We start from the raw sequence: 15569 nt of genomic DNA, 5'->3' as shown, positions 1-15569 counted from the left end.
CGCAGAGGCAGAGCGGAACTCAACACGCTAGTCCTTAATTTAAAACCAAAGTAAAAGCAACATTGTGTAGCGTTTAAGAATCTCTATTACGTATACACACCTGTGTGTCTATACAGACATAATTATAATTAACAATTCCAATCATTGTAATTAGGTAAATGAACTAACCGATAAGCAGATAGGTAAAAAATAAGCCACTCATTATGTGTATATCATCTTGTTTTTCATTCATAATTTTTCACTACACAATTAACAACATTTTACCTAGGAGAGCCTTTCGTCAGCTAGGATTATTCTGTATCTGTATTCTGTATATTGTTTTCTATTGCAACTATTAAAACTGATTGTCAACTTATAAACCGGTTCATTATACCTTTCTTCATCGATAGTTTCCTTTCCCTTTTTAACGTAGAGAGAATTTTGTTTAATATACAAAATTAATTGTGCACATTGTGTACAGTTCAGTTTCCTTAGTTCAAATAAAGACATGCTAGACTACTACTGATGGAAATATTTAAGTTTAGGTCTATACTTACGCGCATTTCTGTTGAAAAACTTAGTTGAAAACTCCCGTTGTGTATGTAATTAATAATACAATAATTATAATCCGAATAATTCAAAGAAAGAAATATCCACCAATTTCGAATTCTTAAATTTTTTGGAATTTAAATCTACGAGATAATGATATATTTTTCACACAATTACAGAATTTTTTTATTTTTATCGCGATATCATCAACAACTTCTCTTTTCATCTTTAATCAATCGTTGATATTTAACTAAAATAATAAAATGAATAAACAGTTTTTCAATGTTTATTTTAATCATCTGTATAGTGATGTTTGATAAAGGAACGTTTTAAGAAGAAAAAAACCTTGTGATCATATATCAATGTATATTTTTCTTTTTGTATAGCACAGAAGATAACAATTACTATTATATTACATTACATTTGTTGTCATTCTGGACATAGAGATAATGACGATGATCATGACAGTCCATAAAAGACAGATAATAATGATGATGATGTTGAACAATTATGATAGAAATGAAGTACTTAGGTAGATTTTAATAGAAATATGTTTCTCAAACATCTAATTGCGCCGTTCGAATTCAGTCTTCTTTTTTTATAAACGTAATTTGATAAACGAGACTAAATCAAAATCTAAAGGTTATTACTAAACTGCTTATGATCTTGATACATATTAATTACTCAATTTGCATGTGTATAGTTGCCAATAAATAATTTTAATTCTGCGTGAAAGATCTTGTTACTTGTTATTGGTATCATTTAATAAAAATACTAAATCAAATATATTCATCGTCTAAAACATTTCTACACGGAAAGAATTATTTCTACCCTGAAAATATGATGATCGTGGGACAACATTATATTTCGAAGAATTTTTATGTAAATCTCACATTTAAACTACATACCTAATAAAACTACAATAAAATATAAAATAAGTTTGATTAATTTTGCTGAAGTGCATGGTAAAAATCTTTAAAATATTGTAACTACTATATTTTCAGGGTAAATTTTAAGAAATAATTCTTTCCGTGTGTAATAATAAATTTAAATTATATTAAAAAATTCAATGTTATAAATTTTATAATTCTGTTATTGAGTCGTACAAATTAATAAAACAAGAATTGTAAAGAAAATATCTTATTGCATCAAAATTTTATGATTTGAATGAGTTCGCACGTCACAACAAGATTACATACATAATTCATGTTATCTGCAAAGGAAACAGATCGGTAATAGTGATTATGACATGATTCCTTGACTGCACCTTTGAAAAAAAATGCTCTAGCGCATTTTTCCCATTCATATATATATCTTAAATTATTAAGACGTTAGTTTTACAGCCCGAAACGCTCTTTCGTCCGCGACAAACGCGTTTGAAAAACTCACTAGAATTCTGTACATTAATGAAATCGCCCACTATTTCATGTTCATCAACGTAAACTCAATCAATATCGACAGGTACCATGCTGATATATCTCAGTATACAGGATATAGCTTAAAATAAATACGGTTGGTCTATGTTCTAACGCTCAGTGATCGCGGCAGAATATATCAATTAAGAATATGATAAATTTCTTGCAAAACTATTTGCAAAATTTTTGTCCAAATATTTTCACGCGAAATAGCTCACGATGAGTACACCATTTACAAATGTACACGAATTGCATTAAGTACAATCGTCAAAGAGAGCACGATTTATTAAATTGTTGATCTTGATATCGTTCGACGCAATTCTTTGCGTGATTTACGAATGCTATTGGAAGATCTCAAACAGAACTTCGATACTAATATCCGTTAGAAAAGCGCAAAAGAGAGTTATCTAATAGATATTTACACTGTGATGAAATTTAAAGTTGGCGCTAAAACTTGGCGCACAAACAAAAAAGTACATGAGGACATAAGAAATATATACTGTCAATCAGTAACTTGAACTGTTTCTCTTGTTAATCTTTCATATATTAAAGTCATTAAAAATTCCAATTACATTATTGCATAGTAATAATTATATAATAATTATTATATTAAGACATATCAAATTTCGTTTTCAGAAATTTAGTAAATTTTCAAAAATATTATTTACTGTTTTTTTCATTTTATTTTGTCTTGCTTTCCGATGAAAAGTACTCATAAAATAATTTGAGCACGACATTAGCTTCAAACTTAATTTTAAAAAAATAGCGTTCAAGGTGCTCACTAACAGTGTATGTACAACACAAATAAACATTTAATAAGCCTATGAAAGCCTTAATTACATCAGCGATAGGCTGTTCAGTAAACTCAGAAAAGACGGTAAATAAATCGCATGTATATAATGCCTAATAACGTAAAAAAATCACAGTTTCATTTAAATCTAGATTCGTATGTATACATAAGCGATTAAATAATTATACTATTTACAATCTCGAGGAAAGCCTCGACGCGACCTATCAAGCTACACGAGACACGCTCTAATAATAATTAGTCAATTAATAATATATAATATATCCTCTCGATCAACTCCATTCAAGAACGACAGTATATCTATTACGAAAGAGGTCTGGAGAGAGAGAGAGAGAGAGAGAAAGAGAGAGAGAGAAAGAGAGAATATAGTTAATAATATAACATTTATAAAATAATATTCGTCTCGTGCTCGCACTTGTCAATACGATTATTTTGATCCGGTACTTTGACATGGGTAGTTTTTCGCGTTTCGTCGTTTTATTAAAGTAAAAGACAAGCAACAATAAGGCATTCTTGATAAAAAGTACGTTCTTCAACATAATTTCAATAGCATGTTAAAAACAATAATATATAAATTTTAATATAAACTAATTGTTGCATTTTTATTCGCTTATGCACGATTCTAATTTGAAATCTGCTGCTAAGGAATTTAATTATTGCAAGTATTTAATCAAATTCTTTTAATTATCACAAATTGAAAAAATGTTTAAGAAAGATTCAATAGAATTCTGTGACATTTTCATAGAAAAATATTGATAAGTTAATTATTTGCGAGAAAATAATTTCTACTTGTAATTTCTGTACCTTCGTCAAATAAATTACTGACTCGTAATTAATTAAACGTACACGACATTTAATTACGATTAGATTTTCGATTTTATTTCGCTCGTGACCGCTAACGCGGCTAATGTCTTTTACTTTACGACTATATTAGCACAATTGTCGCTAAGAAACACACGCAATCCCGTACGACATAAAGGGAAAGGGTCGCTTTGATTAAATATACATGTAATATGCATATAATGGCATTCGCGAGAACATCTCGCATGTATAAAAGTTTATCTCTCTCTTCTAATATCTCGCCATCTCTTAAATGGTAAAGTCTTTTCTATGAGGATAGTCGCTTGATGATGATACTCTACGCACAACACCACTAGAAGTCAAGATCTATAATATCTTAAGAAACTTAAATTTCAGATTTTAATTCGACATTTACTGTACATATCATTCTTTTAAATATTAAAACGCACTATAATTTTGTTGAGGTATTTAGAAATTAATATTCGGTTCTAATAAACACGGATAGACGAAGAAAAAGTTATCTTTAATACCGATAAAGTTTGTAACATACGTGAAATGAATATTCATCCCGTTCATATATGCAGTTATTAAATACATTATTAACGTATGCAATTGGAAATAAGTATAATTAATGGGAAACACCAATAAAGATCGTGAATAATGGTTATAATTATAGATATGAGTTGATTTCGTAGAATATCCTGACAGCCCCAAAATGCGAGCATTGTCCGACGCTCTACATGCTTACTACATATCCGCACATTTTTCAGCATTAACAAAACGACTGCACATCCCTTAAAACTTTAACTCGCCCGCCTCTAACATGCGACTGGCATACTATACCTTATACACGTATATACATTATGTATTCGATAAAATTAATAAAACATGAATACAATTTCGTATGACCTATTGTCTTCTATCAACGTCTCAATTTTTTTACGGCTAATTTTCACGCCTTTACATATCGATGATCTATGTACACCGATTATTTATCAAGTATACAAAGTATTATTCGTCTTTTGTGGAGCTATGTTTGCGTATTTATACGAGTGTATACACGTATATGCGCGTATGTTCAAATTAACACCAAAAGGACTCGTCCTTTTAAATAAAAGATATTTTATACAGCAATTCTTATTCAAAATTGTGAATCGAGATAATTTTCAATAACTCGTTCGAGATCACTATTCGGAGCCTTTTCGTGTTAATTACTAATTAAGCTATCTATCAGTCACATGACGCGGAAAACGAAAACTGTGTGATGATACGCGAGAACACAGCAGCCTTCGAAAACAGATGTTCATTGAGAGTTTTACTGAACATTTCTTTATATTGTTTTCTATATATATATATATAGTATATATATATAATATAAATTTTTATATCTATAGCATACAGATATATCAAGATTTACATTCTTGCAGTATAATAGTTCCGAGTAGATCCTAGTCGTTAAAAGCCATTCTCAGTTCTAACTCTGAACAGTGTTTACTATCGAGAGCCACTATCAGAGAATAAAACTCTAATGTACATCCAGTCTATTTAGGACGAATCTCTCTGTTAGATCATTTTGACTTAGAGATAGTGAGTATGCACAATGCGCGATGAGATCTCCATCTTCTTATTAATAATTTTTTTTGCTGATAACTTCTCTCCTTTATTTCAAGAAGCACAACTATTATTATTATTGTAGTCATTAAAGCTACTATCTACTATTACGTAATATACTACTATTGTTACTGTCGCTGCGTTGCTGCTGCTGCTGCTGCTAAATACTACTAAATTACACATTTGTTAGCGTCTCATTATTATTCTTTCTCTTTCTATTAATATCATATTATCAGTTATTAATATTAGTATCATCAATAATCAACATAATCATTAGCAATATATTGTTAATCTTATTATTGTTATCGTTATTTAAAGTTTACTATTTATTGTTGCGGTTACTTTTGTTTATGTTGTTGCTATTATTGCGAGCATGTTCTTCTCAGTGTGTTACAAGCTGCATGTTAATTCCCTTGGTCCTGGTCCCAGTTCCTGCTACTTGTTCGCTTGTGTTCGCAATGACGATCGAAAGGATGACTCAGTCCTTACATATATAGCGAAGATACACTCAATCACAATTAACGTATTATTATCGGACCATCACTGGACGTGGCTAAAAATCTCAACTTAAATTCTACGAACATAACATAAGACACTGGAAGACTTTACAATGCCAGGAGTATTATTTATAATTGCAGAGATCACACCGTATCTCATAATTAGGGATACGCCACCTACGAACCCTAAAATCATAGGACTATATACATTCTACATTCTTCGCAAATGGACATTGATTTTACATTAATAACAGTTGATAATATAATTTGAAAGATGAGAATTATTTAAGACGTTGCAAAAATCGTGTTCAACGGTACACAATAAATTAAGTAATTTATCAAATCGTGATCATTGTTCATTCGATAAATGCAAATTTCCAGCATTCGTGATTTAAGTTAAATAGATCTCAATTATCGTGCCTAAATTAACGACAGTAAAAAACTACAAAAAGGAAATTAATATTTCTACGATCCATCTATTCATCGTACATTTTAGCGCAACACAGCATTTTTACCTGAGATACGAATGAATCGTTATATGAAATAAGAAGACATTAGAATATATAAATGTATAATCATCCTTTTTTAATATCAAGGGTTTTAAAGGATTGAGTAGAAAACACTGATTTTCCTCGTTCATCTATTTCCTCATTAATTTCTTCCGACATTTTCATAAGTTCCAATGACAAAACTAATTGTGCCTTAAAAAAACAGTGATGCCTATTCTTTGGCAATGTGTACAATAGTTTCTTCCAGATTCTAAGCTTATAGCTTGTATATGCGATTACGTGAGACAAGGCAGTGATTATAGCACGTGATAGAGTTTCTATTTTCTATTATCATTTAAAATGCACCCGACAATTTGGTTTAGTTAACTGAATTCATTTAATGCTTTAGCATTAACTATCCTCTTTTAAAGATTATAGTTCCATCGTGATATATACATAAATGCAGAACGATCATGCAAAACGGATTGAATCTAATCTGTTATACTCGTGATAAACTCGCCAAACGCCATACATCGAAGTCTGCCTTAAAGAGACATAGATTCTTGACGTTATTTTATGTACTATCTAGTACATATTATACTGATGAAAGGTAGAGGAAAAATATCTATAGATTGCGAAATATATATATATACATATAAATTTATAAATATATAAAAATATGTATACCAAAAAAATTTTTTACAAAGCCAATAAGGTTTGCAAGAGATAGATTCAACTCGTTTGGCATTATCGTTTCTTAAGTAGGAAACGAAAATCTAATTAACCAGCTGATATCATACAACGTCAAGCCCTTAAGTTTTTGCAGACGTTAACAATTTTTGCATCGTATTAACGCTGCGTACTTGTTTAAAGCGACTCGTGTTTTTCAATAATAATAATCAATGTCCGTACAGAATGAGCTAGGAACCTACAGCGGCTATCGTACATATATTTGAGAAACATCTCTAATTTTCGCGGCTGTTTCAATTACAACTACGTATGCCATTCCGTTGCGAATAGAATCTTGAATTTTTTCATCAGATGCCGCTGGTCATGATGAGATCTAATCGTAATGTACAACACGTATCGCCGTCCTTACAGAACGATCTATCGAAAGTCTATGAAATGTACAAAGCGTTTCTCTTTTCGTTTCCCTCTCCCTGGTAATCTTAGAAATGGTCTCCTGCAAATACGGAATCTCTTGCACCGTGTAGATCCAGCATAGATTCCAAGCTTCGTAGCATCTCTCTTTCTCTTTTCTATTATGTATCGCAGTGTATGTACGCTTTTATTCTCTCTCTCTTTCAGCGATAAATCAACGCGGCTTTGTCTGAAATCACATTCACACGATACTCTGTATATTGAACACATATTGCGTGTGTGAGTGTGTGTATGTATGTATGTGTGCGTGTGTGTGTACGTATTTACATCTATCTATTATGCATTTGTTGGAGAGTGCATCTTGTAGCACAAGTGCATTGTTATCCTATTACGAGAATATAGCGATCATTCCGCTAATAATCTATCTCGACTCCGCCGTTTTACTACTGACCTCTTCGTCGGTAGCAGCTTGGGTGGTGTTCGCCGGAAGCGGTTGTTGCTGCGCTTGCAGAGGAGCGGTTCCGCTCGCCGCTGTGCTCGCCGCACCGTGCGACGGGGCCGCCTGTTTACCGTACTTAACGGTATCCTGCTGCGGTGCGCTTTGCGACGACAGTTCCGGTCTTCGGAGGTAAGCGGCTGCCTCCTTTTTTGGCGGTACCACTGGCTTATTCGGTGGTACCGGGGGCGGCACGCCGCGTGAGATCGGTGGCTTTTTCGCGGGCAGGATACCACCGCCGCCGCCACCACCACTAGCGGCGGCGGCAGCGGATGCTTGAACAGTGGGGCTTGCGGCAGGATTTGAAGACTGGCCAACGTGAAAACTGAGCTTCCCCGCAGCGGCGACGGCGGCTTGCGACGATGTAATAAGCTTAGCCGCGGCGGCGGCCGCGGTACTAACTGGCGCAGGTACAACCGGCTGTCGCTTGTCTACGGCCTGAGGAATGAACATACAACCATGACCGATTTCAGAGAGTCGAGCTGCAGAGTACGGTTGCTTTCGTACACACTCCGCCGCCAGACAAGAACGAGCACACCGTTAAAAAAAAACGTTATTCTTGGGCTGCAAGGGGTGATGGAAGAAAAAGAACCATACCAAAGAACTAATCCAAAGCAGAGAGAGAAACAGAGACAGACTCGGTGGAAAGTAGGGCGATAGCTACGAAAAAATGGTCAAAGACCGCAGAGGAGGAGAGAAAAACACCGTTATTTAAGCAGCAAACGATTACAACTCAGGCCGAGGGTTTTGAGATGCTGAAATCAAATTGTGCATATATCAACTTGTGCTGTTAATAGATAATTACGAAGAAGCATCTTTTGTGGCATACTCGCAAATCATCAGAAGAAGACATATTTGAAACGCAGTTTGAGTTACACAACCAAGGAATATATTAGTAAAACTTAATAGATGTTCAGAAAATACACGAAGTACAAAACTAATTTTTAAGAAATAAATATTTCAATCTGCAGACCGTATTGGGATATTATGATATAACAATTTCATATAACAATTCCAATTTGACCAAATTCGTCTATTTGTTAAGATGTGCTGCAAATCAACTAAATAGTAGAGTACGTCAAAGTTCATGAGACCGTAAGACCGTATAATTTAGTAGTTGCGATTACGCTATTAGGAAGTCAAGCTGGGGCAATTTGTAAATAAAGCTCAGAAATGAGTTGCATACAATCTTTTTTTTTTAATTGTAGGAATCGGTCGATGTACACATGTAAAATAATAATAATCTTATGTACAGAAATTAAAAATATCGTAATAAAATATAACTCTAGATATCAATAATGTGCTAACTTATAAGATTGGTATACATACATATAGTGGAAGTGTATATAATATTGCGAGTGTATAATAATTGTTACATCAAAATTTTTAAATAAGTCGTGTACTTAAATGTGTATATAAAAGTATATACATGTATAAAATAAAACAAATTTTGTTGCAAATAATCTTGTGAACAGTGATCTTATTTGTGAAAAAATGGTTCTTAAACTTTAGTACACCATTTGATACGAATAATAGAAGTAGCGAGAATATAATTTGAAATAATGCGATAGAAATACTTTGTGCATCAAATATAAAATTATAAAAGCCAAGAATTATTCAGAGCAAGCGAAATTCACTTTTCTAATTTAATTTTTTAATTTATTTCGTTTTATAATTAATATTCAATATTATTCCACGTAAATATTTCTACATTGTTATATGATGTAACAGTGCAGAAATATTTCATATGTTTATTTTTTAGCCAAATGTAATATGCATAAAAGAACAAAATATATTAATAATTAAACGTAACCAAAATGTATACGTGTCTTTATCAGAAAAATTAATAAATACATATAACATATGTTTTCTTTAAATTAAACAAAGAAAAATATTAATTGTAATAATTATAGTTGCAATAAATACATGACTAAAATGCGATTTATGATATAAAATATGGAAATAAGATAAATATAAGACTAGAGAAAAGCTTATAAAATGCTCGTGTAAAATCAATGATAATAAATACAGTAATCCTATACTAAAGTAAAGCTATGAGGTGATGTAATATATTATTCTTTAAATAACTTTTTATACGTGATTCTCTGTTTCAATTACAATACTAAAATAGAGAAAAAACAAATAAACAAACATAAATTAAAGACTATAAAGAGTCAAACGCAGTTAACAATGCGAAAAAATTTTAATAATCTTACAAAATAACATTAAGATGTCCCGTCGAACGTTTCGGTCTGCAATTTAGACCATCTTCAGCGACGAAATAATAATAAACCATTACTCCATTTACTCCGAGTTAGAATGCAAGTAGTAGAATCAATTTTTGTTAAACGACAAAATGTTCCTGTGCACCAACTAGAGGTAAATTCATCGTAGATAATGGATGTGGAGTTGTGTAATGAAAAATCAGAAATATGTCTCTGTTGGTAGACAAAAACATTATTTCATAATTAAATTCACAATTTAATCATACTAGAAAGACTGATTGTAATACATATATATTGTATCGTCTTTTACTGTTGAATACGGACATATATGTATTACAATCAGTCTTTCTAGTATGATTAAATTGTGAATTTAATTATGAAATAATGTTTTTGTCTACCAACAGAGACATATTTCTGATTTTTCATTACACAACTCCACATCCATTATCTACGATGAATTTACCTCTAGTTGGTGCACAGGAACATTTTGTCGTTTAACAAAAATTGATTCTACTACTTGCATTCTAACTCGGAGTAAATGGAGTAATGGTTTATTATTATTTCGTCGCTGAAGATGGTCTAAATTGCAGACCGAAACGTTCGACAGGACATCTTAATGTTATTTTGTAAGATTATTAAAATTTTTTCGCATTGTTAACTGCGTTTGACTCTTTATAGCCTTTAATTTATGTTTGTTTATTTGTTTTTAACAAAAAAGAGTCCATAACTAGTTTATATAATTTTATTAAGAATTTTTTAAAATAGAGAATTCTTTCAAATTGAAAAAAAATAATTGAAAAAATAAATATTTCAACTATTTACAATTCAAAGAGATATATTTTGTTTCTTCAATTATTTAATCGAATAAGATTCAATCTCAATGATACGCTATGCGTAAGAAATTATTTTCATAAAAAATTTAATTTCATGTATCTCTTTATTATATATAATTACAAATAATATATGATTATATATAATTATAAAGAGCCTACTTACATTATTAATTACAATTTTTCTAGTAAAGTTTCATGCCATTTAGAAGACAAGAATCTTATCTGATACAATTTACAATCTGTAATTTTTTTCTTTACAGAATCTATTTTTAAATAATACCCAACACACAAATTTATATATATACTATATCGAATTAAAGCTAATCCTCCCTCTATATTTTGGACAAAACACAATACTAACTATAAATTAGCAGATTTCTACTTTCAACTAAATTTGTCTATCAACATAATAAGTTGTTATTTATCATCTTCTTTCGTCCTTTCTCTTTCAAGAGAATACTACCAAAGTGCAAGTATTTCTTAACGTCAGATATAAAAATATCTATTGTTTATAACACTTTGCGCATGTATAAATAGGCTCTATATAATCTTTAGATTAACGTCGAGTGTGTAGGGAAATGTGGATAGGTTACCTGCGTATCTGAAGGAGCTGTAGATTCTCCACCCACAGATGTTAAATTAGGCGTATATGCAACTCCGCGAAGTGCTTGTCCAGGTGTTACAGACCTAGCAATTCCAGTCGCTAAAAAAAAAAATAATAATTATACATCTCTTAAAATGGCCATACAATTCATTTTGAAATGTTTCCATATATAAGATGTAATTTATACTTTATCAAAAAATTCATTTATAAACCAGTTAGTAAAATGTCGATATAAGTTTCCTTGATTATTGATCATGATTGGTACAGAAAAATCTATGACAAAAAAACCCAAGTACAAATTACAAAAACGTAGATTTTTAGTAATTAATATCTATATATTGTTGATGTAGAAGACATTGCATCTGATGTTACATTATAATGATCATTGGCTACTACATATATCAGCTGAGCCAGATATGATGTTATTAATACCATTAGCGCTATCAATAATTTCTAATTCACGTTCATCACTTTCAGTATTACTAATATTAGATGTTTTTTGTTGTAAGTAATTTGGACACTTTTTCAAATATAATTTAATCCGCTCTATTTTTATTCTTCCAGAAATAATTTAAATGTGACAATATTTGCAACGCTTATCAGTAATATGGTCCCATTCTTGACATTTTCTTCGACCACCACCATTATTAATTCCAAAAATAGTTCGTCGTCCGTTACCTCTTAGTTTTATTATTATCATGATAATTATACAGATTAGGTGCTGTAACTTCGAAACTCACGTAAATGATATTAATAAAATCCTAATCCTAAAATCTGGTAGTATCTGTTTGACGATTTTTTGAGTTTATGTTTTTGTCGAACAGATACTACACTTTTAAAACAATAGATGGCTGTACTAGAGTCCTAGAACAAAAACCCATAAAAACCCCCAAAAAGTGGTTTTTCTGAAAAAACTGGGTTTTTACCAATTCTGTTATTGTGTGATGTATAAATAATATATTTATTAGGTAATATAAATCACAAATAATTGAGATGTATTTACCAACAAAATCAACTGCAAACATTACAATTCTTGATTTGAATCCTTCTCAATGTGAAGTCAAGTACAAATTACTGATTTAAAATATAGATATATTCAAAGATATAATTTTTTAAATTTTATATATATAATATACTAATATTAAAAAATATCTTACTTGGTCCACTGACAGGAACACTGGACACTGTCGCAGTAGGCTGAACAACTTTACTGCTAACCATAGATGTCCCTGTACCTAAGACTGTCCCTTTCACTGTAAAAGATGTAAAAAAAATTACAAAACATTCAATTTTTTTAATAATATCTAACGCATATTTTAAAAACGATCTTGTAACCAAGTCTTTTTATCATTCATATTATTTAACAAGATCTTCTTTAATACGTGTAACTTCTATTTTTATAACTTTGCATACTTGTTTGTGGAGCACTAGCCGGCCTGAGCGTCGGCATGGCAACCAAGTTCGCTGGTTTTGCAGGCGGTGGTGGTGGAGTTGCGCCAACTCCTCTAGCAGGACCGCGAGCCTGCGATTCCTTCCACGTGTCCATTTCGCCTCGTAATTTTTCTAATTCTGTTTCAAAGTCCTTAGCTCTCTTTTCCTCTTTTACGAGAGCTTGCCGATATTGTTGCCTTTCCATATCAAATTGCGCTAATTGCTTCTCCAATTCAGCTTCCATCTGCAGTGACTTTTTACTCTCTTCTTCGAGACCCTCAGCCATTGAATCTATTCTAACCTTCTCTTCACTGAGTATTTGAGCTAAATCCTCAGATCGTTTTCTCTCCTCAATGTATTTCATAATAATCTTTTTACGTTCTGCTAAGAGAAGTAGGACTATCTGCTTCTGTCGATTCTTTTCTTCCTCGAGATGATCGTTAACTTTCTTTAACTCCATTTCTAATCTTTTCTTTTCTTGTTTCTCTAATTCTAACTCCTTCTTTAATCTTGTTCGCTCTTTCTCAAGACCATAAGTGATATCGTCACCTTGAGCGGTATCATGTTCGTGTTTTCGCTTCTCTTCTTCCAATTCTTTAATTACCTAAAGTATTTATTTATCATATAAATAAAGCAATGATAATTATAAAACAAGAATTAATTACAATAACACTATTTTATAATATCTTATAATATTTATGTCGTATACATCATATTATTACTAAATAAAACAACAAGTACGACAAAAATAAGCGTACCGCTCTGTGCCTAATTTCTGCATCTCTAAGGACTTTAGTCATTCTACATTGCGCCTTTCTTTGTTGCGTCACTAGTGCTTCAAGACTAGCGACTTGTTGATCAATTTGATTTCCTTCAACACCAATAACACCACCTACTATCGCAACGTCGCGAGCTAATGCCGCATGTGGATCTGCAGTGCTACTAAGATACCGGGAACTTAAAAGGTGTTTCATTTTTTCTGACTGAAAAGAAAAATGATAATAGTTATACAATAAGCCAAATAACATTATGTAATATAATCTGGAAGTTAAGAGACATGATTAAAGACTTGGAAGATTAACACGTTTTTAAATAAATTTTTTATCTTTTATATCATTTAAAAATGGTACAGTGAGATAATACCCAAGTGGCAAAGTAACGTCAAATGAGATTTTTAACATCAAAGAGACGTTATTAAAATGTTATCTTGTTACTTGAATAGTATTGAAACAAAACGTCACTGTGCATATATGTTTTTTACAATTGTGATCTAATAATTTTATAACGTGTTATATTATCCAAGCTGAAAAACTTGCTAGTTTTAGTTAACAAAAAGATTACTGCAAGGTGCTTTCAAAAGCAATTCTTTAATAAAAGCTGTATAATTTTGATTACTTTTAATGCTGCTATCACTATGTCTCTTGCTTGGAGCTCGCCTTCCAGATATCCCAGTAACTTTAGCAAATCAGTTTTGCTCAGCTCCATCTTTGGATTACGCTACAAATATATACAAAGCAATCATTAAACATTCTACAAATTTATATTAAATATACAGGTATAATTGGAAACTAAATACAAAAAGAATAACAAAAAGAGCCAACTTTTTATATTCCTTTTTGTACCCTCTAAATTCTATGGAGTAGAATCCTTACTTTAAAGAATAAAAATTGAGCCAAACATGGAAAAGTGTGACTCAATTTTCAAATTTTAAGAGTGAGATTTCAGTCTTCAGAATAAGATTCACTCTAAAAGTTTTAAAGAGTATCTAGTTTTTATAACTCTATCACACATCATAGTTTACTAGATATGCAAAGCTTTTTGTTTAACTTCAAGAGGATGTATACCAGGAGTATGTACCTTGAGAGTATTGGAGGAATTCTTGTCCAAGGGTTCGATGTTGTTGGTTTGCTGTTGCAATTGTTGCTGGGATTGCGATTGTGAGGGCTGAGTACCAGAGGTGAGTACCTTTGCAGCCGAGATAGTAGCCGCACTGGTCAGGACGGTGGTGCCCGACGACGGCGCCGACGTCGACGGCGGCCCATTTGCCGTCGTAGTCGTCGTCATCGTCGTCGTCGTTGTCGTTGCCGACGTTATACCGGGCGAAGAAACATTGACGGCGCCCTGATTCTGCGATGCCATTGTTGCGCTCTAACGTAGAGGGTATTCTATTTACCTTACCCTATCGTCGACGAGGACAAGTGGTTGTCGCCTGGCTACGGCGCGACTCGGTAAGAGCGACCTCGTGAAACTCGCTTGCGCTCGTTCGCTCGCTCGTTCGCACTTTGCCTGAGCGCGCCCCAAGCTGCTCCTACGTCGGCTTCCTCACCCCTCGATCCGGAGATTCGCCACGGCCGTCACGGGACGCACGAGCACCCCCGCTGGACATCCAGCGGCCCAGGACGCTCGCCACATCGCCGACACGGGACCGATGGCCACGCGTTCCTCTTCTTCTCGTCGTCGTCGTCGTTGTCGTTCTTCTCTCCGTCTTCCTTGTCCTTCTTCTTGTCGCCGTCGTCGTCGTCGTCGTCGTTCTCTCGTCGCCGGTATTTTGGTCGTTACTCCGATCGTCGGATCGACGCTTCACGCCGACAAAAACGGATTAACGTGGCGGCATCCGGCGCGACGAGTTGCTCTGCCTTTCGCTCACGCTACGCTCGTTCCCTTTGGTTCCCTTGACAAATCAAGCGCACAAAGCGCAGCCAGTTCTACGGCACGGCCAAGCGGAATTCGA

The 15569-nt window shown here is 32.9% G+C and overlaps 1 protein-coding gene across 1 annotated transcript; it reads right to left on the bottom strand.

Moving 5' to 3' along the window:
* Positions 1–7670: 7670 nt before the first annotated feature.
* Naus (cortactin binding protein N-terminal like nausicaa) lies at positions 7671–15247 on the bottom strand. Its single transcript, XM_018548660.1, has 7 exons — positions 14696–15247; positions 14234–14335; positions 13597–13821; positions 12821–13442; positions 12565–12660; positions 11397–11506; positions 7671–8183 (listed from the first exon to the last, which is right to left on the bottom strand). The coding sequence occupies exons 1-7, from the start codon at positions 14975–14977 to the stop codon at positions 7671–7673; spliced, it is 1950 nt and encodes a 649-aa protein (XP_018404162.1). The 5' UTR covers positions 14978–15247.
* Positions 15248–15569: the final 322 nt, after the last annotated feature.

This window comes from Cyphomyrmex costatus, unplaced genomic scaffold (assembly GCF_001594065.2).
Source record: "Cyphomyrmex costatus isolate MS0001 unplaced genomic scaffold, Ccosl1.0 scaffold75, whole genome shotgun sequence".
In the NCBI taxonomy this organism is placed as follows: Eukaryota; Metazoa; Arthropoda; class Insecta; order Hymenoptera; family Formicidae; genus Cyphomyrmex; species Cyphomyrmex costatus.
Note: the sequence above shows the minus strand (reverse complement) of the source record. Positions and strands in the feature narration are given on the sequence as shown.

Bases quoted from the DNA above. Each gene is read 5' to 3' on its own strand.
- Naus (XM_018548660.1), bottom strand. From the start codon at position 14,977: ATGGCATCGCAGAATCAGGGCGCCGTCAATGTTTCTTCGCCCGGTATA. The intron at 14,336-14,695 runs GTACATACTCCT...ATATATTTGTAG, and splicing joins ATTCCTCCAATACTCTCAAG to CGTAATCCAAAGATGGAGCT. The intron at 12,661-12,820 runs GTATGCAAAGTT...CATCTTTTACAG, and splicing joins GGCTAGTGCTCCACAAACAA to TGAAAGGGACAGTCTTAGGT.